Below are 21259 nucleotides of genomic sequence, written 5' to 3' on the forward strand. Positions count from 1 at the left end.
CTTCGGATTTGGCGACTGACCGAGAGGTTGGCCTCAGCTTATTTCGATGGCATCAGCAGATTTTACAGATCTCCTTTTTCTTCATTCCCCGGAATTGCCCGTTTGTCTTTATCGTGGTCATAGCATGATGAGAAAATGTGTTCCCCACACTCTGGTTCGGAGTCTAGTACGCAAATGGTCATGGCAGGTCTTGTCGGATCTTCAGGGTTGATAGAAATCCCTGTGGGAGACACTGTGAATCTACCAGAGTTACGGAGATTCTCTCGGGGGATCGACTTGGCTTGAGATCTGGCCAGTTAGAGCTGAGGGTTTGTCTTGTATTCGGATTCGGCTCGTTTCAAAGGTCCGCCGCCTTGGATGGATGATAAAGCAGGGCGAGTTGAATCAGTCAGCGGTCGACCTTCGGGCATTTAGTACTTAAAGGTCTTGTTGCCGGCTCGTTGTCTGGATTAATCAAGCTCTCAACTCCTAGAGCGACCTTCATCATGATCATGGACATACAGGACAGCGGCATGCTGCGCAATGGGACTCTCCCTGCAACTCCAGTCCCAAGCAATGGCGTCTTGACAGGTTATCTCGCCAATTGCAGCAACTGGCAGATCTTCTTCACCATCTTGCTCCTCTTGATGACCTATGATCAAGGTATGCTGCCTGAGTCTACAGTGACGGCAAACTGCTCACGTCTGTAGTTGCATACCTTATCCGAAAGGGTTCGATCGCTGGCCCAAGGTTCAAGATCCCCTTCATGGGACCTTTCGTGCAGGCGCTCTACCCCAAGTTCGACGCCTACCTCGCCCAATGGGCTAGTGGACCTCTCAGCTGCGTATCAGTCTTCCACAAGTTGGTCCGAACTCGTTCCAGGATCTGCCCAGCGCTGACTCCGCGCCGTACAGGTTCGTCGTCTTAGCCTCCGACCGAGACATCGCGCACAAAGTCTTCAAGTCCCCGACGTACGCCAAACCATGCCTCGTTCCGATGGCGACTGAGATCATGGGAGCCAATGCTTGGGTCTTTCTCATGGGCAAGGCGCATACCGAATACCGTAGGGGTCTCAACGGTCTCTTCTCCAACAAGGCTCTTGGCTCCTACCTACCCGTCCAGGAAAAGGTCTATGGCGACTACTTTGACAAATTTGTGGCTGAGAGTGAGGCCCATGGAGGCAAGCCTACAGCATTCATGCGTCTCTTCAGAGAGATCAACTGCGCCCTCTCGTGCCGAACTTTCTTTGGCGACTACATCTCGCAAGACGCCGTTCAAAGGATCGCTGACGACTTTTACCTCGTCACCGCCGCCCTCGAGCTCGTCAATGTCCCTCTTTCGATCTACGTCCCCTTCACCAAGTGTTGGAAGGGGAAGCGCACTGCACAAGCTGTCCTGGCCGAGTTCGCCAAGTGCGCAGCAGCATGCAAGGCAAACATGGCCGCTGGCGGCAAACCAACATGCATCGTGGATCAATGGGTTCTTCACATGATGGAGTCCAAGAAATACAATGAGAGGATCGCCGCTGGAGAGACTGGAATCGAGAAACCGACGAACCTGATCCGCGAGTTTACAAATGAGGAGATTGGCAGCACTATGTTCACGTTCTTGTTCGCTTCGCAGGATGCCTCGAGCAGCGCTACTACTTGGCTTTTCCAAGTCCTCGCTCAACGACCCGACGTCCTCGACCGTCTCCGAGAAGAAAACCTCGCCATCCGAGGCGGCGACAGAAACCGACCATTCGAGCTCTCCATGTTCGAATCAATGACATACACCAACGCCGTCGTCAAAGAACTCCTCCGTTGGCGACCACCAGTAATCTTCATCCCCTACCTCGCCACAAGATCCTTCCCGGTGACACCCAACTACACCGTCCCCAAAGGCTCCATGATCGTCCCGTCATGCTACCCAGCCCTCCACGACGCAAAGGCGTATCCGGACCCCGAGACGTTTGACCCGGATAGGTGGATCACGGGGGATGCTGAGCAAAAGACCAAAAACTGGCTCGTGTTTGGTGCTGGGCCGCATGATTGTCTGGCGAGGAAGTATGTGCCGTTGACGATGGCTGCTATGATTGGTAAGGCGGCTTTGGAGCTTGAGTGGGAGCATCATGCGACGGATCGGTCGGAGGAGATTCGAGTTTTTGCGACGCTGTTTCCCATGGTATGTTGTTTTCCGAGATATTCTGAGCGGGGTGCTAATCCATGACTAGGATGAATGCCAGTTGGTGTTTAAGAGACGTGAATAGGTTCGACGCAACGTTGGTTTCGGTAGGAAATGGATCGTTTATACCAAGTACACTACCTACTCCAAGGTCTCATGGGCATCGTGAAAAGTGATGCTATCTTCGCCGTCGCTCCAGTCTCGTTCATTGTTATCGTCCTCATCGTCATTGTTTTCTTGCTTATCGCCTTCGCTCATAGTTTCCCAATCTTCTGAACCACTGCCATCTGAAAGATGATGGACATCGTCATCAGGTTCAAATGGACTGCTTTCGTTATACTCATCTTCGTACCACCCCAGGAGGTCGTCTTCCTCACAGTCATAGTCACCCCACAACTTGTCTTGCTGCATCAACCGACGCTGGTGCATCACCCATTGACGCATTCGAGCGTGTGAACCATCTGATTCCAACTCTTGCTTCTTATCTAGAAATAGTCCTGCTGCCCAGTTTGCCTCGCGAGTTCCTAGGGTCAGGTTGACCATGTCAACGACGACACGAATAGTCAGCGGCTGCCACATGATGGAGTCGCGCACCCTTTCAGCCATGAGATCCAATAGAGTATCATTATATTTGTCGTGAGCGTCAGGATTTACACCCACGAGCAATTCTGGGTGAAATAAACCAGGTTCAAGATCTGTTTCGTTGTTGACCAAATTTGAGAGCATATTTCGTCCGTTATCATCTACCGCTTTGAAATTTGCGCCAAGATCAATCGGGAGGGGCACATTTCTGCATGAAATAATGCAAGCATGGAGAAGAACTGTTCTTCCCCCCATGTCTTGGGCCTCGAGGTCAGCGCCGGCGTCGATGAGAGCTCTTGCCAAGGCCGCGACGTGGTCCGAGTCGACATCTTGATTACCAAACAGAAGGTGCAAGGGCGTGGATCCTTCTGCATCCCCACAATTAGGGTCGGCATGAGCATCCAAGAGCATTTGCACCACGTCCATCTCTTGTTGTCGGCACTGAATGCTGTAGGTAGCGTAATGCAAGGGCGTCCATTTGTCAGTGTTAACTGACGAGATGGAGGCGCCCGAATCGAGAAGTGTTCGAACCATGTCCACGTTGTGACGGAAGCATGCGAAGTGAAGGGGCGTCTCACGTGTGTGACTGGTTTGCTGGTTGACATTGGGCGATGCTTTCATCAGAGTCTGAAATGCGGCCATGTCTTGTTTATATGTAGCCCAGTGCAGAGGGGCGAACCCAACATCGTCTGGTGTGTTAATGTGCTGCGGCTCCATCTGAATGCACTGGCCCAATGAATGCGTCGTCTCCCCTCGGATTGCTTGATGTATCATGGTCATCGGTTCCGCATCTTCAAGCTCTATGGCTGCCATCTGCCTCAGTGTCACTTGGACCGCTGCGGGTGCCCAGTTGGAAGATCCATCTAGTTCGAATTGCCGCGCCCAATGACCGGCACATCTGCAACTTAGTTTGCAGTCCTCTTATTGACAAGGCGAATCTTACCTGCCCGTCAGATCCTTCATCCTTGGGTCAAACCCCAAATCTAGAAGAATTTGCACAAGCTGCCAGTGTCTTTCATCGATGCATAGCTAGGATAGGTGAGCTCGTTGTATTATTCCATGTCCTTCGAGCCCACCGGTTTGATCATTGTCTTACTGTTAAAAAGTTTTGGCCCCATTCGACCAAGATATCAGTCGGACGAATTGTGCCATCCCGGAAACGGTCGATGAAGGCCCTATTATCATGGCTTGACCCAATTAACCACCCAAAACCGTTGATAGACCGCGGAATCTTGAGAAACAAAGCCGCGCCGTCATCGTTGATGGAGCTCCACGATATCGACGCCACAAGTGCCCGGGCTACCAGCCAGCGGGGGAAACACCACTGAAGCTGAATTGATGACTGAGACGCCGATTTACACAAAGGCTTGTCGCATTTCTTAATGCCCAGTATCGGAAGGCTCTTGTACTGCACAAAGAGTGATCCCATGACTGAGCTCAACCATTCTGGTGTGCGAGCATATGAAGTCCGATGGCACTGGCATCTGCAGTTTGGTGGACATGTCTGCCTGAGAGTCGTGCTGACTGATATTACTGTGTGGTTAAACTGGGTTCTGATCTGAGGGCCTTGAGTGGCGCGGTTCGAATGTCGGTCGGCGGACAAGTTCGCCATGACCCGGGAAAGCTGCGTCTCGACTCTTGCTTCGAAAACATCCAGTCTTCTACACATGGCTGATATCAAAAGGTGCTACAGAGAGAAGGGGAATAGACATACTTGCTGATGGTTGCACCGGTTTCTTGATGGTTTGCTAAAGTCGAATGGAGGAGGGCGGTTTGGGTCTCGTTCTGCTGCATGATGTGATTAATCGACTCGTGGTCTTGCTCTGCCAAGGTGTTCCCGTGCTGGATTTGCGACGCAACATCCGTAAAGGACTGTTCCATGACCGCTCTGACGTCAAGCACGAGACCAGCCTGCCGCACCCTGTCATTTTGCGTCAGCCTTTGAGTGCACCAAGTGTATAATATCGACTCGAGCACACCCCTGAGAAGTGTTAATAGCCGCTAGACAATCCGACATCTCGCTGCTCAGCTGCTTCACGCGTTGGCGAAGTCCCATCAGGCTTGATTGCTGCTTCTGCCACATGATTCTGGGGATCCTGTGATGTCCCTGGCTGTCGAGTCCCTTGCTTTTAGCAATAAAATTCGTGGCTGTGTCGTTTAACTGGCTAGAGATCTCCTCAAACTGTACTTGAAGATTGCGAATCGTGTCGATGTCCACGTCAGGGACGTCCGAATGGGCACCTGCCAAGGAGTCGAGAGAACGTCGGAGAAGTTCAGCCCTCCCGTTGAGTGTGGAAAGATGATTTAGCAAGTCCATAAACTCAACAGGAGCCTGTCGGATTGAATGTAGCGTTCGGATGCCGGTGGCAATCATGCCGATGCCCTGCGCAAAGGCAATGGCGGCCGCGGCGACCTCCATCGCGAATGTCGTATGTGGGCGTTGGGGGATACGCGTTGATGAAACAAGAGATGATTAGCGAGATGATGATGATAGAAGAAGAAAGAAAGAGTCTGAGGTTTCCAGAGCCTGATTCTAAAAACCAGGCTGTCGTTCAGCTCCCTGCGCCAGGTCAGCTGACCCTCGTGGTGGTGGCTCAGTCTGCATCTCGATATGTCATTGGATGCGGTTGAAACCGACATGCATGCCTGGTCGAGGCGTGCGATTGGTTCTGCCGGCGTCCACGTCTCGAGGCATCTTGGAAGGCACAAAGCCAAGTGGCTGGAGAAGCATAGGCATTTGCAAGTTAACGTTGACATTAGTGCTTCACAAAACCCTGGGCGAGTTCCTTCATATCTCACTGCTTCAAGAGTGGAAGGTTTTGCAGTGCCACTGCGGAGAACCAACGATGCCAAGACGCAAGCCACCAACGCCCTACTGTTCAGTTGATCAGGGGTTGAGAGTCGGTTGACGTGAAATCCCACTCGCAAAGTCGAGAGCCTAAGGCAATGCCCCCACACGTTTGGACCGAAGCCCAATGTCTCAGTAGGCGATAAATCGACACTGACGCTGGAGTCTCTTTCCCCGAGCCACCTTTGCGCATCCACTCACATACAATGCCCGCCAAACATTAACTACCTCACTGGGCATTATACATGCTGTATTAACTCAGTTTTGATGTTGGATTCCAGGGTGTAGAGACGGTGTAGAGTTGTTTTCTCCCCAGACAACATCCTGAGCACGCCTGCAATGTGCAAATTGGTGGAGAATTACACCCACGACGTTTGTGCCCTGGAAACGCATGGGAGGTGCCAACGACAAATAGGATCCACGATAGATAGCTGTGGCGGATAAAGTAGTCGATATGATGTGCTGCGCTCTCCGCGGGTCTTGAACAAGCTGCCCGCGGACATCCATTAGAGCCCATGAGGAAGAGACTATGGATGCCAAGAAGAATTTTGTCTAGGCCAAGGTTACAATATACGAGACGACCAATAGGATTCTGTTGACCTCAATGACAGAATAAGCGGCAAAGCTGTTGTCATGTAGCTACTCGCCACTGAGATTATTGCCTGTTCTAAAATAGCTTCACAGATTGCTCATAACACCTAAGCTGACGAATCGAGTCCCAATTCATGATTATTCCGTCCTCTCAGGGGTCTTCAGCCCTGGGACGTCCATCCCACATCCCGTAAACAGACCCCACAAGGCGCAAACTACCAGCCCTCTGGTCGACACTCAACAACATCATTACCCAACATCCCCCTCCCATTTCAAGCCCTACAACTAACGCAGCGGAGAAGCCGTCGTAGGGCCACGACAGAATCTCCGTATTCGTCACTAATCCCGGGATCAGCCTTGCCACCGGACCCTAAACCGGCTAGTAACCTCGGGTGAGTATCTTAGATTGGTTATGTGCCGTGTCTTACCCCGGCTTGTGATTACCGAAGTGTTATTTGATGCGGAGCCCCTGGTTGCGGTAGTGGCTTTTCTCAAACTCGCTTGTTGGGGACTTCAAACGGTGGAATAAACTCTAAAGTTTACGTCTTTTCGACGTCGGTTCTAGAAAAGTTTAGGAATTGTGATAGTTTGCTTGATAGGATGGATTTATCAATCATTGTAGACGGAATAATTAGCTCTCAGATATCCGCCATTTCCGACACCAAGAACCAATGGCAATGCCCTCTTGATCTTGAGCCTCGCAACTCCCCCACAAGTTCACACTTCATCCCATCTTCCATGACCCCTTCAATTGACAACGGTCACCCCGTATTCCTTCCGGGGCTCGGTAAGGCTCCCCTGCCTTGTCCAACCCCTGAGACTGCGTCTCGGGTGAGTAAGACCCGACGCACTGTTAAAGGTGACACTTCTTCTTGGATTTTATCTTTTCTGGGATTCTGTCACTGTCACCGTCACCGCCGCAGAGATACGACACAGATGGGTTCAACATGGCTGTGGACGTGGATCGGGTGATTTCCTTCCTCACCTTGGCGGGCAGCGCTCTTTCGTGCTTGGCGACGACTTTTGTTCTGATTTCATTCATTATATATCGTCGGCATTTGCGGAGCTTTCGGCATGTTCTTGTGTTGAACTTGGTGGTAGCAGGTACGCTCTTTCGTCACTGACTGCATTCGCATCACATTCCGAGACCTATCGCTCACACTGTAACTCAGAGTTCATCAACACCCTGAACAACTCTGTGTCGGGCATCATCTTTCTAAAGACTGGTGAACTACAGCCCGGTACACCATGCGTCGTGAACGGCATGGTGGGTCAGTTTTCAGTGCAAGCAGCCGACCTTTCAATCCTCGCCATCGCCCTTGTTACCCTTCTCACGGTAACACGCTTCGTGTACATGCCAGGCGTCTCGACCAAAGGATGGATCCTGACCTGTCTCTCTGTCTGGACCATTCCACTCATCACCAGCCTCACTCCGACGTTCCTTGGTGAGATGGTGCCTGTCGGCGGCAATTGGTGTTGGATCTCTGCAGGTCGACCTGATCTTCGCTATGGCATGGGTCATGGTTGGCGATTCCTGGTCATCTTCTCTACTATTGCCATCTACATCTACATCTGGGCATATCTACGACGACACTTGGGATCGAAGCCAGTTAACCAACGGTCATCATCTTATGACACACCTTCTACTGGAACGATGGGCTCATTTTGGTCGAAATGCGGGAGGAAGGGAGGGTTCCAGGTCATGAAGGATGAAGAAGTCGAGCTCAGTACTTTTGGGGATAGATCGAACACGACGGAAAGATACGAAGCAGCAACAAGGAGGAACTGGCCAGCCTGGACTTGGAGGCAGCAGAAGAGTCAGGGCCCAGCTCTACCAGACCGAGAAGAAGGTCGACGCGTCACATGTCATCTGCAACCAGAAAGGAATTGGGGCTGCCAATTCCGCAAAACGCTCACGTCAGGTATGATGACGCATCTCCAGTTGAGAGACATGGCCAAGGTGCCACGTTGCAGACCAATGCAAGCGAGTTCCCCATACGACGAGACACTCACGAAGTCGAAGTCGAGATCAAGAGGATGATGCTTCTCAACGCGCATCCCTTCATGTACGTTCTTTTGTGGATGCCGGGACTCATCAATCGCATCATGGAGGCCTCGGGACACTCAACGAGCAAGACGACTATCGCGGCTCTGCAGATTTCAACACAATACATCGGACTGGCGAACGCGTTGACGTATGGATTTAACCATCACTTGAGGGACAGACTAAAGGGAATGTATTTGACGCCAGCGATTTCACGGATAAAGAGGAGGTTTGGGAGGTAACGCATGTAATCGATAGTTTCTATAATGATAATGAGGATAAGTTTCAACGACTGCAAAATATTTCCGCTTCTTTGATAGTGTGCTTGTCCATAGTGAACTAGCATTATCGAGAACGCTGTTAGGATTCTGTGACCCAGGGTTCTAAGTGCTTGACGACCGGAGCAGTGCAAAGACAAGAGGGTACGCCATTGCATCAGGCTATTATCTTCGCCATTAAATGTAGAACTGCTGATATGGTCTCTTTGTGGACGATATAAGTTAGGGAAGCCGGTGGTTGTTTGGTATAGGGTGACTCTCCTAACGACCGGACTGCTTATAACGAGACATTAAGGCTGTGAGCTCCCAGATCTGAATTTTAGACTGACTTTTTCCTCCTAAACAACTACCCAGTATCTCAGCCAAAATAGCCATACATACTTCTAAATTACGGTGTTTTAAAATGTACGGTGTTTTGTGTAGGGGTTTGATGCCTTCACGTAGGGATTGATAACTGTGTCTTTGACGGTTGTGGCCGATGTCCTCTTTTAGAGAGGTGTTCCAATCAACATGGATATTCAACTAAAAGACTTACTAGTGCTGAAAACTGCTTAAAGAACTGAGTCTTCACTGAAATTTACCCGCTTCATTGTCGATCAATCTCCGACATAGCGCAGCCGAGTGTCACATGTTTAAAAAATGTCGCCGATGTTCTTGCAGTTAATACATCGCCACTAGACATCCAAACTGACTACTCATGCGTTGTATTTTAAACCTTATTTAAGTGCAAAGTCGGTGTGGGGTCGCTGGATACGGTACTGTTCGTCATGCGGTCTTTCAGCGAGTATTTACGTCAACTGCCAAAAATGGGGTTTTGTCTGAGAGGGACAGCATCCCCCTGCTGCTAGACGTTTTATGGTCCAACCCTAGACATTCGATTTAGGTCAAAGTGCACATTATCAGACGGGTTTAACGTTGTTCATTCTTATATACATAGCGTTGCGAGGCGACAATGCCCGTTATGCCGTAGACTGCAACCAAATTGCATATCCATCCTGCTTGCATCGACATTCTGAGAGTACATCAAAGTATTTACCGGCAGACACAGCTCTTGGCCGTTGCCATGCCTTTGAAATGATTCAACTAGTGACGAGAGAAGAAGAAAAGACCAGCTGAGCTCAAGTAGCTCCTTCAAGTCCACGATTCCAGCGCATTCAACTTGAAAAGGGGGGTTGTACCACACCAGAGTTGATCCTTCTTAAGGGGTCTGGACAGCGGGTCCGGGGATGGGGTAGCTGCTGAAGGACTGGTAGAGGTTGAACAGGATGCCGGGGTCCTGGGGGGTGTAGAAGGTGGTGAAAGCGCCAGAGCCCTGGAGGGAACCGGAACCGCTGCCGGTGACCTTGAGATTGATGCACTGGGGGTAGGCCTGAGCTCCGTTGGCCTGACCGGCGGAGTGAAGGGCGATGATCTCGTGGCGGAGAACATAGTTGCCGGGCTTCAGGTTCTTGGGGATCGTGACGGTCCAAGAGAACCCGTTGGAAATAAGCTGGTCAGCAGCCCAGGTTCCGGGGCTAGAGCCGGAGATGAGGCCCTTCTGAGAGATTTTGGTCCATGAGAGGCTAGCCTTGTTGATGCTCGCGAAGTCTCCAGAGACGGGAGCAAGATACTCAATGACAGGACCCTTGTGAGATTCTGGCCAAGTATCCCACACCAATGTGAGAGTATCTCCAGCAGCGACAGTGGCGGCGTTGGAAGCGGGCTTGCCGTTCTTGTGGCAGATGATGTCGGCGGTTCCGAAGGCATTGGGTTCGACAAAGCCGTTATCTTGGTTACCGGCAGACCATCCAACAGCATCAGCAGGAGCGTTCCAGGGAAGACCACCGGTGTAGGTCTGGCCGCCTGCGACGATTATGGACTTGACGTGGCCGTGGGCGTTGGCAGCTCCGGCGAGGAGGCCAGTGAGAAGACCGAGAGAAAGGCTGGGGTGATGCATTGTGAAGGAGACTTGGGCTGAATCGAGTTCTGTTGGTTGCTTTGAGCTGAGGAATCATCAAGGTAGAGACAGAATCCCTTCTTATATCTGTATTCGAAGAATGTGAAGCCCCCTACTATACAGGGAACACCAATATGCATAACTGAGCCCCCATAGCCAAAGCCCCGACTATAAAACCACTAACCGGATTCGTAACGGAGTATACGTAAAAATCTTAACGTGGGACCAAGTTTGGGGACTTGGCAAGGAGAGTGAAGATCCGAATTACCCAACAGAGCCACCTCAACCCCCAGGTCTCCAATAATGCCACCTACCAAATACCATCCTATAGGAGCACGTCTTATTCCGAGGCAATGGAAGGTTTCATGTACAGCGGTGGCGTGGTCGATCACCTTCAGGCTATACTGCCCGCGACCAATGGGACGCATGTCTTCGCGGACTACGGCTGCATCTTCCGAGCCTCAAATCATATGCCCACGTTTCGAACAGATCCCGTGGCTCCAGGAAACGGGAACATGACCCGATTTTCCGTAGATTCGCTGACGCGAGGCGAGATCTTGGCTTTATTTGTATGAAACGGGCTTCTCCACACGGGAGGATTCACGGGCGCTTGCTGGGTTGCATCTCGGCCATTCATTGTGAAACGGGATTGGTAAACGTATCCACTGAGAGAAATTCTTCAGGAGCTTCTTGTGGGCGCTGTAGCATGTTTAAATGCTTGTTTGATGCTCATTCGTGGGGTAACTTGAGGCTCTGGGGATGTTTGGCGGTGAAATATGAGTGACCAACAGGGAGACGGGAATAACCTCCCTGGAATCCTGATCCATCAAGTTGATACACTTTCCTGTCCTCGATCACGTATATCCATCTAAATAGAAATCTTCCAGTTGCAATCGGAGAAAGAAATATGCCAAAGATCAGATGGAGCCAGAACGCGTCATGAAACACCCCTATCGGAGGATGTCGGGTTTGTGAGCCAAGATGTTTCAACACTGAGCATTTCTTTTCTTGCACTGAAAAATCTTACTATCACGCAATTGGTACCCTTGAGATTATTAAGGAAACGACTGGTATGTGTGTAAGGTAGCATCTTTTTAAGTAGATCAGGGAGAGCTACGAATGGCTTCACAGCAGTGGTAACAGGCAGACGCCGCGCCTCTTCGATTGGCTTGACCGCCGTCTTTTTTAGCAAGTAACCATGACCAACAGTAAGCTTCGGCTAAATAGAAACGACGAACCTGCAGGGTAGAGTGGTATCCGTATCAATCCATTCAGTCGTGGCCAACAGCCGAGTCGTCGAGGAGCCAGCAGTTCAAAGTGCCTTGTTCGATTCCATTTTAACCTGATGCAACTCATCGAGTGCGGGGGAAGCATTCAGGCTGGGGTTCTCCTCATTCTATACGTATTAGCCATCGCCACCCAAGACACCTCATCATGAACTTGGCAGTTTCCTTCTTTGGTCACTCTCATCGTCCTCCGTAGAGTTTTCCACTTCTAGACAACACTCTTCAACATGGTATATAAACTTTATTTTTGCGGAGCTTTGTTGGGCACTGTCCTTGATTCAGCTGCTTTTCCTTTCGGCCGGCTTGGCCACCTGATCAAGCTCGGGTCACCGTGAAGGTTACATCACGCGAGTAGAGTAACATCTCGATGAGTACACCACGAGATCACCCATTTTCTCACATTGGATTCATTGGTGCTCTAAGTTCTCCTGGGCTCTTTCAAGCGGCTAAAGTAATCTCCCGTGGCTCCTTTCACGGGTCGAGAGGGCAAAACGCCGACGGCACCGAATACTGCAGTAGTAATGGAGTTTTGGTTAACAGCATCGACACCAAAATACTCTGGTATTATGAGACGAAACTCAAGCGGCACGTATCCTACCACAGATCGCCGCTCTTGAGGCCTTTTCGCTCGCTGGCTTAGCTTCGGCTTAGCTATTCATCAGACCCTTAGCCCCCCATCGGCCCCCATCAGCTCTAATCGCCCCTCTCTGGCTGAGCAGGAGCCCAGCGGTCGCTCTTGATCCTATTTCTGGGCCCTTAACCTCTGGGTCTCGTCACCCCCTTCAACTCTCACGAACGTCATGCATCCCAACTAAGGTCAGCCTCGGATCCTCTTTTGGGACTGGGATCCCAGTTCTTAATCCTTAACGAAAGTCCCGGAACTTGACCGTAATTGAATCTTTCTATGTCCGGAAGCAGTGCGCTGTAAGCAAAGGCTCCTCAAGCAAGTTGGAAACTTCCATCTGTAGAGCTTTGGGAATGTCCTTCGCATCTCTACGAGGACGCCATGGATGATCTGTGGAAGCCATAGGAGACTCAACTGCTGTTTTGAAGAGTATGAGGAGACTAATAGTGAAAGCTAGCGCCAGTAAAGAGGAGGGAAGAAGGACGATGAAAAAAAAAGAAAAGCCGCGGGAAGTTTTAGGTTCATATCTGCGCTCGGGGGGCTCAATACGTAAGCGAGCTAGGTACAAGAGGTGCGGCTGATCATCCTTTATACACCAGAAGACTGCCTAGTGAAGCCGAGAGAACCCTCCGCAGCAAAAGAGCAGCATCCTCACATTGGATTGCATCCCACTCCTGCTCCTACTCCCGCCTTTAGATGCTAGTATCCTCGTACGAGAGGGAATCAGTGCGTCGGAGGGGTTTCCACAAAGCATGGCATCCTCATTGACAGTCAAACACCTCCCCAAGTCATGTCACCGAGGCTGACATGAAACCCGGTAGTTTGCATACTGAGATGGGCGCCGACGATGTGCACAGCCTGCATTTCTCCACTCGGAACAATTCAGGATTTAGCAGACATAACGATTGGCCTGAATGCACAGTTGTCCCTGAGAAGCTGGAGAAAACGCCGAAGAGGCCCTGTTTCTTCGCCGTAGAAGACCCCGAATAGCGCTTCAAACACGGCAAATCCGATGGCATTCTTGATTGTGCCTTGCGCATCATGCATGTAACCAGGCCAGGAGGGACCTCAATGGAACATCGATCAAGAAAGCCCCGGTATATCTCAATTACCCGCTGTGGCCACCAAGAGGACCGACTCTCTCCTGCAACTTCAACGCACCCGTGTGATCAAAGCCTTCTATTTTTGCACGTACCCGCGAGTAATCTCAATTTAGCCCCCCTCATTCACCTTGAGGCATGTATCGCTCCTCGAGGTAAATGCGAAGCTTCTATAAGTCAATAGGCCCGCCACTCATGGTCTTTATCGCCATCTAGTGCTCCTCTTCTATTTGAGACAATACTGCCTGTATGATTAATGACCATGCCGTTTTGATTTAATCGTCCTTCCAATAACGCTCGTCATGTAGTAACAGTGCCAACTTCTCAGAAAAATCTGGCAGTAGTGATTGGTATTACAAATTTGCGAAACCAGAGGCTGATGAGGATGTGGCTGCAAGAGAGAGGTTCTTTCAAGGCGCCTTCAGAGTCCGAATGGGATGACCGAGTTTTTGACCATGGTGTTGGGTATGAGTGTCCCGTAGAAACAGGACGCGACATAGTGACAAGGGAGGTTTAGGCATTTCATTTGTACCGGTTGACTATACGCTACTCTTATAAAGAATAGCATTTAAAGGTGTTATTTCATATTATCCCTTCACATAACTGTATTTCTTAAACTCATGCGCTTGACTAATGCGCGTCGATCAAGTGATGAGCCTACCCTATATCTCTCAGCTAAATTGATTTCGGGATACCATACATAGAAGTTACCCCTTCAAAACAGACCACAAGAGAAAATCATATCTTTATTTGTGATGAAATAGCTGATGTTCTTTTGTCGGTATTGACGGAGACAGCTTCCAATCCTAGTGTTCCTAGACAAACGATTTTGAAGTTGAACAATGTCTCGTGGTATTCTTTCGCAAAAATTCAGCTCAAGGCAGATTTCGTTCACGAATCCAGCCCGTTTGCCTAGTTCTATGGGTTGCGGAAGATTTCCGATCTTCTTGAGGTCCCAGGCGTGCTTTGACCTTCAGTGGACACTGCGAGGAGCGTAGACTAGGTATTTGTCCATGTTCCCATTTTTGGGAGTTTCACTGTGTCACAACATACACGCCGCACGCTGGTAGATAAGACAATCTACCTATATCCCTATGTATTTACAATGTTATTCTTCTAATATCTACAAGGTAGCCGTGCATAGAAAGTAACCGCTGCTTAGTTCTTACGGCAGAGACGGCCAGTCTGCTTCGTCACATAGCTTTCCTGGCCGGTAATGTACCAGCCCTCGCTACCCACAGCAGTAGGCGCCCAGAATACATCCTTGGGGTCAACCTTTTTCTTAATCTTCAACAGACGCTCGTAGTTATCTCCAAAGAAGGACTGGGAGAACTCGGGGTCCATGACGTCGCCCTCGTTGAGGTAGCCGCCGGCGCCGGGGCTGACGTCCTTGAGGCGCTGGACGAGATCGCCGGTGAGCTTCTTGTGAATGGCAGCCACGTCGGACTCGGACGTGTCTTCGGTCCAGGTGAGGCCGATGATGTTGAACATCATAACGTCACGCCAGGCCGGATTGACGGAGCTCGCAGCCGTGTTATTGGGCTCATCCGCATTGATGTTATAGTGAACCAGGAAAGCGCCATCCTCAACGATGGAGCGAACTGTCTGGATAGTCTTGTTCAAGAGCTCCTCGTCTTCCCAGTTTTTGCGAGGCAAGAGGCGCGATCCAGTTCGGGCATAAGGGCTACCGACTCTGGAGACTGGGAAGTGACGAGTCCAAGCCTGGTACAAGCTGTCATGCTCGAAGAACTGGAGCTGGGGATCAACACCCAGGGCAGTCCATTCGTCAATCAGAGGCTGTACAAGCTTCTTGAAATCAGTGAGTTTCATTCCGGGGACCATGAAGGGCAAGCCTCGCCAGGCATAGCCACCTCCGGTGAGTCCAGACATTCGGCAGTAACCGTAGGCCTTGGCAGCGGAGAACTCCGGGTAGCGTCGCCAGTAGGCTTCGATGGCCTTCCAGAAGGTATCGTCCGTAATGTTCATGGCCGTCGTGGTGGTATCCCACGTCATGCCGGAGAAGACTGTCTTCTCGTGGACCTTGACCGTCATTGAGGTGACAACACCCCAAGTAGCTGGGCCGCCGCCACGAAGAGCCCAGAAAAGATCTTTATTCTGAGTCTCATCCGCAGTGATGAAGCGGCCGTCGGGAGTGACGATGTCGACGCTGAGAATCTGGTCGGAACCGAGGCCGTGAATGGGCGTCACAGGAGAGTGACCTCCTCCGGCAGCATAGCCACCAGCGACACCAACAGTCTTGGAAATCACAAGTTAGTCTTAATTCTGAGAAAACAGCCTTCCCAACTTACACGACACTCGCCACCAACAGCGGTGTAGCCTTCGCGCTCAGCAGCCTCGTAAAGCTCGTGTACCACGACGCCGGCCCCGACCTTGAAGGCCGGCCCCTTGTAGCGGCCTCCAGCGGACTTGTAATTCTTAATAACTTCAATGTCATTAAGATGATGCGTCCAGAGTGACAGAGCGCCCTCTCCGGTGTTCTTGCCCAGGAAGTCATGACCAGTGTTGCGGACAACGAGACGCAGGTTCGAGTTGCGAGCAAAGTTAATGGCCAGCTGGATTTGGGCCACGTTGGTGATGTTGAGCGAGTACGATGGGAATCCTCCCAGCGTGCAGTTCTTGCCGAGAGCAGCGCCTTGGGGCTCACATGTGGCACCCTCGAAGAGAGGGGACATGACCGAGGAGGGATCCACGACGCTGTTGCAAAGTGTCAACAGAGCTACTGAGGGAATACGGGAATGAAGCTCACTGTGTGTCGGATTTGTTCCAGTTGTCGATGAGGAATTGACACTTGGTCTCGTCATAACGCTCGCCATCGTAGCAGGCAGAACCCAGGGGCACCGTCTTGATCAACGCGCCACCACTGAGAATGTCCAAGACATTCCAGGCGATGCGGCTGGGATAGAGGGCATCGCCAGGTAACGCCCTGCACTTCTGAGAACTACCGACGGATCGCTTCTCCGAGTTGGAGTCGTCGTCAAAGTAGAACAGCGAGACATTACTCAATTTGAGGTCCGTGAGATTGGTGAGTACATCCTCAGTCAACTGGATGCTTTCAAAGCCCGCGTGGGAATCACCCGAAGGAGCATCGGCTGCTGGAGCGACATTGGACTTATCGGCGGCTGGCCATGGGATAATTTGATTAGCAAAATAAGCTCTCGCATAGCAAAGCTAATTCTCCACGAAGAATGTCGTAGAAGAAGTAGTGTGACGTACCGACAGTCTTGCCATCGACGGTAATGGTTTGGGCGTTGGAAGAGGACAGGAGGAGGGACAGAGCCACCGAAGCCAACCAACTGGACCACTGGATGAACATTATGAGAGACGCTGATCTTCTGCAGAACAACGATGCTATCGCGAAAAATGAATTGACGTTGCAGATAAAACTACTTATACGCAACCTCTCATTCGACGACCCGACACCGGCGGAGTGGTAGGATCCTATTCCTGGGAACCATGTGGGCCACACGAGGAGTTCGAAATTGCCGTCCAGGATTCCAGGTTGTTCGTCTAGGCGAGTTTACCGGTTTGCTGAGATGCCATATTTGTATATTTTATTGCCGATCAGCGGGGTAAGACGCTGAAGAATCGACAGGGCTCACTTCTGCGCTCGGGCGAGTCCCCCTTTTGCGCATTCGTTCATCTATCGATGCATCCTTCAATTTCCGTTCACGCAGGGTCTTGGAGTTGGAGCTGTGGTTCGCGTCGCGGTGTGCAGTGTCATCCAACGAGTTTCGCCGCAGCCGTGGGAAGCTATGAAGTATACCTATTGAACTCCCCAAACACAAAAAGTATCCTCTTACGGGGATGAAATACATACGAAGAGGGGTTTCACAGTTTCTGGGCCACGGTACAAGGTCAGACGCCTCAGTTGTCAATGACAAATCGACGACTGGACGTGGCGGATATCATTATCAAGGGAGGCCCCGAGCGCTCCTTTGTCTACATAGTACGCAGTAAATCTAGGCGCGACATTGCCTCGCGCAGACAAATAATGCCGCAAGCCAGCAGTAGCATTTCCCTCCCAGGTTTCTGTCGTCCCAAGTTCCCAGCCCGTGGCTCCGGGTTGTCTGGGTATGGTTTGCCCGCGTGTGTTTCCCTGTCAGGATGCCGTCGTTACTAGCGTAGGACTCGGGGAACCAAGGTGTCTCCACCAAGTAAGCGTCTGAGGGATACAGGTCTCAGGGGTTGGAATCGTTAAAAAGTGCCCGGTTTTCTTCTCCATCAGCTTGCGTGTTAGGTAGCTAATAGGCCAATAGGAATTTTCGGAAGGCCATGGTTTGCTCAGTTGTTAGCAGGGACTTTGACGATCAGTGGCAAGAAAAGAGGGATACAAAGCTATCCTGCAAAAAGCCTAGCAAAATAGGTATAGGTACGTTGACGTTAGTGTTGGAACAACATTTCCAACCCTTGAGACCTGTACATACGTGAATAGTCATTGGGCTCGCTAACTCGGGACCTGTTCGCCTGACGAGAGCCTTGACCAACGGAAATCATCCCTGGAGTCGGTTGGGGATGAACCCTGGACGTCAAATGCCCAAACTTTGACGATCTGCTGAAGATCTTTCCGTTCGTCGGGGAACTGGTTCTGCCGTGACTAGGGAGAAGACTAGCATGGGTTGGAAACGAGACGTATTGCACTAAGTCCACTCATGCGAAGTGTGCCAACGGGATAAGGCACGGAGTAAGCATAGGCGATGTTGAGAGAAGGGAGGCAGCTAGACACTGTAAGCACACTAAGGGTCTGGGTGGTTGACCTTCCCGATGGGTCTCTAAAATTGTTGGCATGAGGCTAGAGGTGAGTCAATCGGCATTAGAGAGCGATCTAAGCCGGCGATTCGACCCAATCGACGAGTTAATCAGGGAAGACAATAAGACACAAGATCGAAGTCGTGCTCCGACAAGGCTCTCTCAGCTATCTTGATCGGCTTCGGGCCCATGAGCGGTCCAACCTTCTGATCAGCAAACTGTAGGCTCTCGCGCCAGCGTCAAATGCAGATGCCAGCTAAGGATTGCGCTGATCCCTTCCTCCAGGATCCCAAGTGTCGCAACCCCCGTCGAGAGTGAATGCTACAGTCCTGCAACCTGCGAACGGTTCTCTGCAGGGTTGCCTCGTCTAGACAGTAAGTTAGTAAAGTGGGTTTGATACATGTAAGGGGCATGCAGCTGGACATCTCGAGCACACAATCTGACATTTTTCTTTGTTAAGATCGCTCGAACCCCTTCCCCGGACGATGGATCTTCCATCCTGCGATCGTCTCACCTGATACTGAAGGGAACGACTTGGAAATCGAACGACCTCTGACGAATCTATCTTTGTATGCGCAAATGCGATCTAGATGGATGGATGGCTCGACTCTTGAGCTGAGGGGCGCTGGACCCGGACCGTACCCAGATGTTGCCAAGATTCCTACACCGTCGCTGCAGCGGACGGGACTGTTCATCATCTTTTTCTTCCCTGCCATGTCGACGGTGATTTTCGCCCTCCGGGCTTACACTCGCATCACGATGCATACTCTGGGCTTAGGTGCGTCTTCGATCTTATCAGGAGAGACGAGGATTGTTTCTGTCAACTATTCGAACGTTCTTTATGCTGACTTTCTACTCAAGATGATTGGCTTTGCGGTGGAGCACTGGTAAGAGGCTACACGAGTGCTATCAATGAGTTTTCGTTGTGCTAATTCACTTGGCCTAGGTCTCCTCGATCTTGGTGTCGTCGACTTTGTTCATGTGTATGTCCTCGTCCTTCTGTACAATACACCCATCGGCTCACAACGTATGCGCAATTAGTTTTCAAGCTCAACTACTACGGCTGGGAGGACGACAAGGTCCCAGATTTCGACCCCAGTGCAGGTCTTTGGTGGAATTTCGTCGAGCAACTATGCTATAATCCCGTCCTCGCGCTCGTCAAATGCTCGATCCTAGTCTTCCTCCTACGTCTGCAAGGACACGACAAGACCATCTTCAGGGTCATCTGGGGGCTGATTATTGCCACGGTCCTTCACGCGATTGCCATCTTTTTCGGTGCCCTGTTCCAGTGTGTGCCGATAGAGACAAACTGGCACCCCGAGCTGAGAAAAGAGCCCGATACCAGATGCATCGACAACAGCTTCCACATCATTCAGTCATCGTTGACAATTCTGATGGACGTAATGGTTCTGGCGTTGCCGTTCTGGATTTTCTTGGGCCTTCGAATGCCGCGCGGAGTAAAGGTGGCGGTACTGGGCATTTTCGCTATTGGCGCTTTGTAAGCGGATAGAAATCACCTCTGACTTGATATCACGATACTAATCACTATGTTGACGCAGTGTCCCAATCGTCGCCATCATCCGACTCGTCAACATCTACAGGCTACTATACTTGAACGAAAAGGCCCGACATCACAACATCGCCTACGTTTGGACAGCCGTCGAGGTTAATCTTGCTATTATATCCTGCTCCATGCCCGCCCTCCGACCGCTCTTTAGTCGCTGGTACCCTAAGCTCTTTGGCAACAACTCGGACAAGTCGAGCGAGAAACATTACGGCAGCAGCTGGATGGCATTCTCCAACGCCAATTCGAAACGGTCACGGATTGGGAACCGCGAGGGCCATTCGGCGGGCTTCATGCTCAACGATCTGCACCCGTCGCGGAAGCACGCACATACTGAGATTCGCGGCGTATCCCCGACCGGATCTGAGGAGGAGATTATGACATATGATGGTATCTTGCGGACCACTAATGTCAATGTTGTTTATGAAGATGCGAAGCGAAGCGAGATTGGCTCCAGCGTATCGAATGTGACATACCCCGAACGCGTGGAGGCAAGGAATGTGGCATAATATCGCGATAATGGAGTTTTGGATGAGAGGATAGATAATCACAACCTATGTTCTACGGATGAGCAATTAATCAACGCCCACCTATACCTTCTTGCATCTGATGTCGTTGCAAGGATGTGCCTCAATAAGTCAACAGAGACAGGTGTAATTCATCTCTTTCATCCCAATGCCATCTGGGAACTGACCGAGCTCCTCGACAGGCTGGCTCGCTTCATTATAAGACATGCCGTACCAGCAAGCAGTATCGCCTCAAGGAGTCAATATCGTTCAATGCCGCCAAGTTGATAGAATAGTCCCAGAGACTTGCACTTTAGCCTGCGAATTCGGGAATGCGTTGCGGGAAAACATGTCGGCGATCTAGACAGCTTGACCCTAACTACTTACAGTAAGTCGCCGAGGAAAATGAAACTTTCGTCAGTTATTGGTTGTTATTGATGAATCGGTTAATGGGAGGAGAAGTCGACTCTTTATTTATGTTGTTCACTCGTCAGCGGGAAAAATAACGATCCGAGTTGACGGGTTTAAAAGTGATAGAATTACGGAAAACAGGAATCAATCGTCCTCAAAGTAAGACCCAATGGTGTTCCAGCTAGTGTCTTCATGTCTGTATTTGTATGTGGATGTGAGATTATTGTTATTTACCCCGACTGCCTTCGTGACCTGCCTCTTCCCTGACACCATCACGCTGCTATCTCCGTGCCCGACTTGATATTTTTTCGAGAATTAGATAGTCAAAAAGATGTAGACGCAGCAGAGAGGGAGCCAGGCAAGTAGCAGTAGCGCAACTGCGGCGAAAACCACAGCGATCGATGACAGAGCAATGCTGGACGACAAGTTCTGGAATTGACTGTCGCCATGCAGTTTGTCGGTCGCCAGCCCTACCTGCATGGCTGAGAGGATGACAGTCAAATAAATAAAAACAGCAAAGATCCAGCTGAAGTTTCTTTGAAAGAAGGCGGTGCGCCACGTCGAGCTGGACATAAAACC

At 50.7% G+C, this 21259-nt stretch overlaps 6 protein-coding genes across 6 annotated transcripts; 2 read left to right on the top strand and 4 right to left on the bottom strand.

Moving 5' to 3' along the window:
* Positions 1-485: 485 nt before the first annotated feature.
* On the top strand, positions 486-2227 carry LRP88_00487 (cytochrome P450; the record flags this gene model as incomplete). Its single annotated transcript, XM_083237196.1, has 4 exons — positions 486-642; positions 690-840; positions 894-2142; positions 2192-2227. 4 exons carry the CDS (start codon positions 486-488, stop codon positions 2225-2227), a joined length of 1593 nt encoding a protein of 530 aa, XP_083107087.1.
* A 56-nt stretch (positions 2228-2283) lies between these two features.
* LRP88_00488 (uncharacterized protein) lies at positions 2284-2721 on the bottom strand (the record flags this gene model as incomplete). The annotated part of the gene is made up of 1 exon (XM_083237197.1): positions 2284-2721. The coding sequence occupies one exon, from the start codon at positions 2719-2721 to the stop codon at positions 2284-2286; it is 438 nt and encodes a 145-aa protein (XP_083107088.1).
* Positions 2722-4401: 1680 nt separating this feature from the next.
* On the bottom strand, positions 4402-5143 carry LRP88_00489 (uncharacterized protein; the record flags this gene model as incomplete). Its single annotated transcript, XM_083237198.1, has 2 exons — positions 4402-4645; positions 4704-5143. 2 exons carry the CDS (start codon positions 5141-5143, stop codon positions 4402-4404), a joined length of 684 nt encoding a protein of 227 aa, XP_083107089.1.
* A 4540-nt stretch (positions 5144-9683) lies between these two features.
* LRP88_00490 (glycoside hydrolase) lies at positions 9684-10421 on the bottom strand (the record flags this gene model as incomplete). Its single annotated transcript, XM_083237199.1, has 2 exons — positions 9684-10327; positions 10397-10421. The coding sequence occupies 2 exons, from the start codon at positions 10419-10421 to the stop codon at positions 9684-9686; spliced, it is 669 nt and encodes a 222-aa protein (XP_083107090.1).
* A 4169-nt stretch (positions 10422-14590) lies between these two features.
* On the bottom strand, positions 14591-16766 carry LRP88_00491 (FAD-binding oxidoreductase; the record flags this gene model as incomplete). The annotated part of the gene is made up of 4 exons (XM_083237200.1): positions 14591-15688; positions 15742-16147; positions 16200-16572; positions 16634-16766. 4 exons carry the CDS (start codon positions 16764-16766, stop codon positions 14591-14593), a joined length of 2010 nt encoding a protein of 669 aa, XP_083107091.1.
* A 1676-nt stretch (positions 16767-18442) lies between these two features.
* LRP88_00492 (uncharacterized protein) lies at positions 18443-20272 on the top strand (the record flags this gene model as incomplete). Its single annotated transcript, XM_083237201.1, has 6 exons — positions 18443-18506; positions 18660-18977; positions 19061-19086; positions 19146-19182; positions 19241-19697; positions 19759-20272. The coding sequence occupies 6 exons, from the start codon at positions 18443-18445 to the stop codon at positions 20270-20272; spliced, it is 1416 nt and encodes a 471-aa protein (XP_083107092.1).
* Positions 20273-21259: the final 987 nt, after the last annotated feature.

The sequence above is a fragment of the Fusarium phalaenopsidis genome (genome assembly GCF_050370095.1).
Source record: "Fusarium phalaenopsidis strain FUZ10S chromosome Unknown contig_32276, whole genome shotgun sequence".
Taxonomy (NCBI): Eukaryota; Fungi; Ascomycota; class Sordariomycetes; order Hypocreales; family Nectriaceae; genus Fusarium; species Fusarium phalaenopsidis.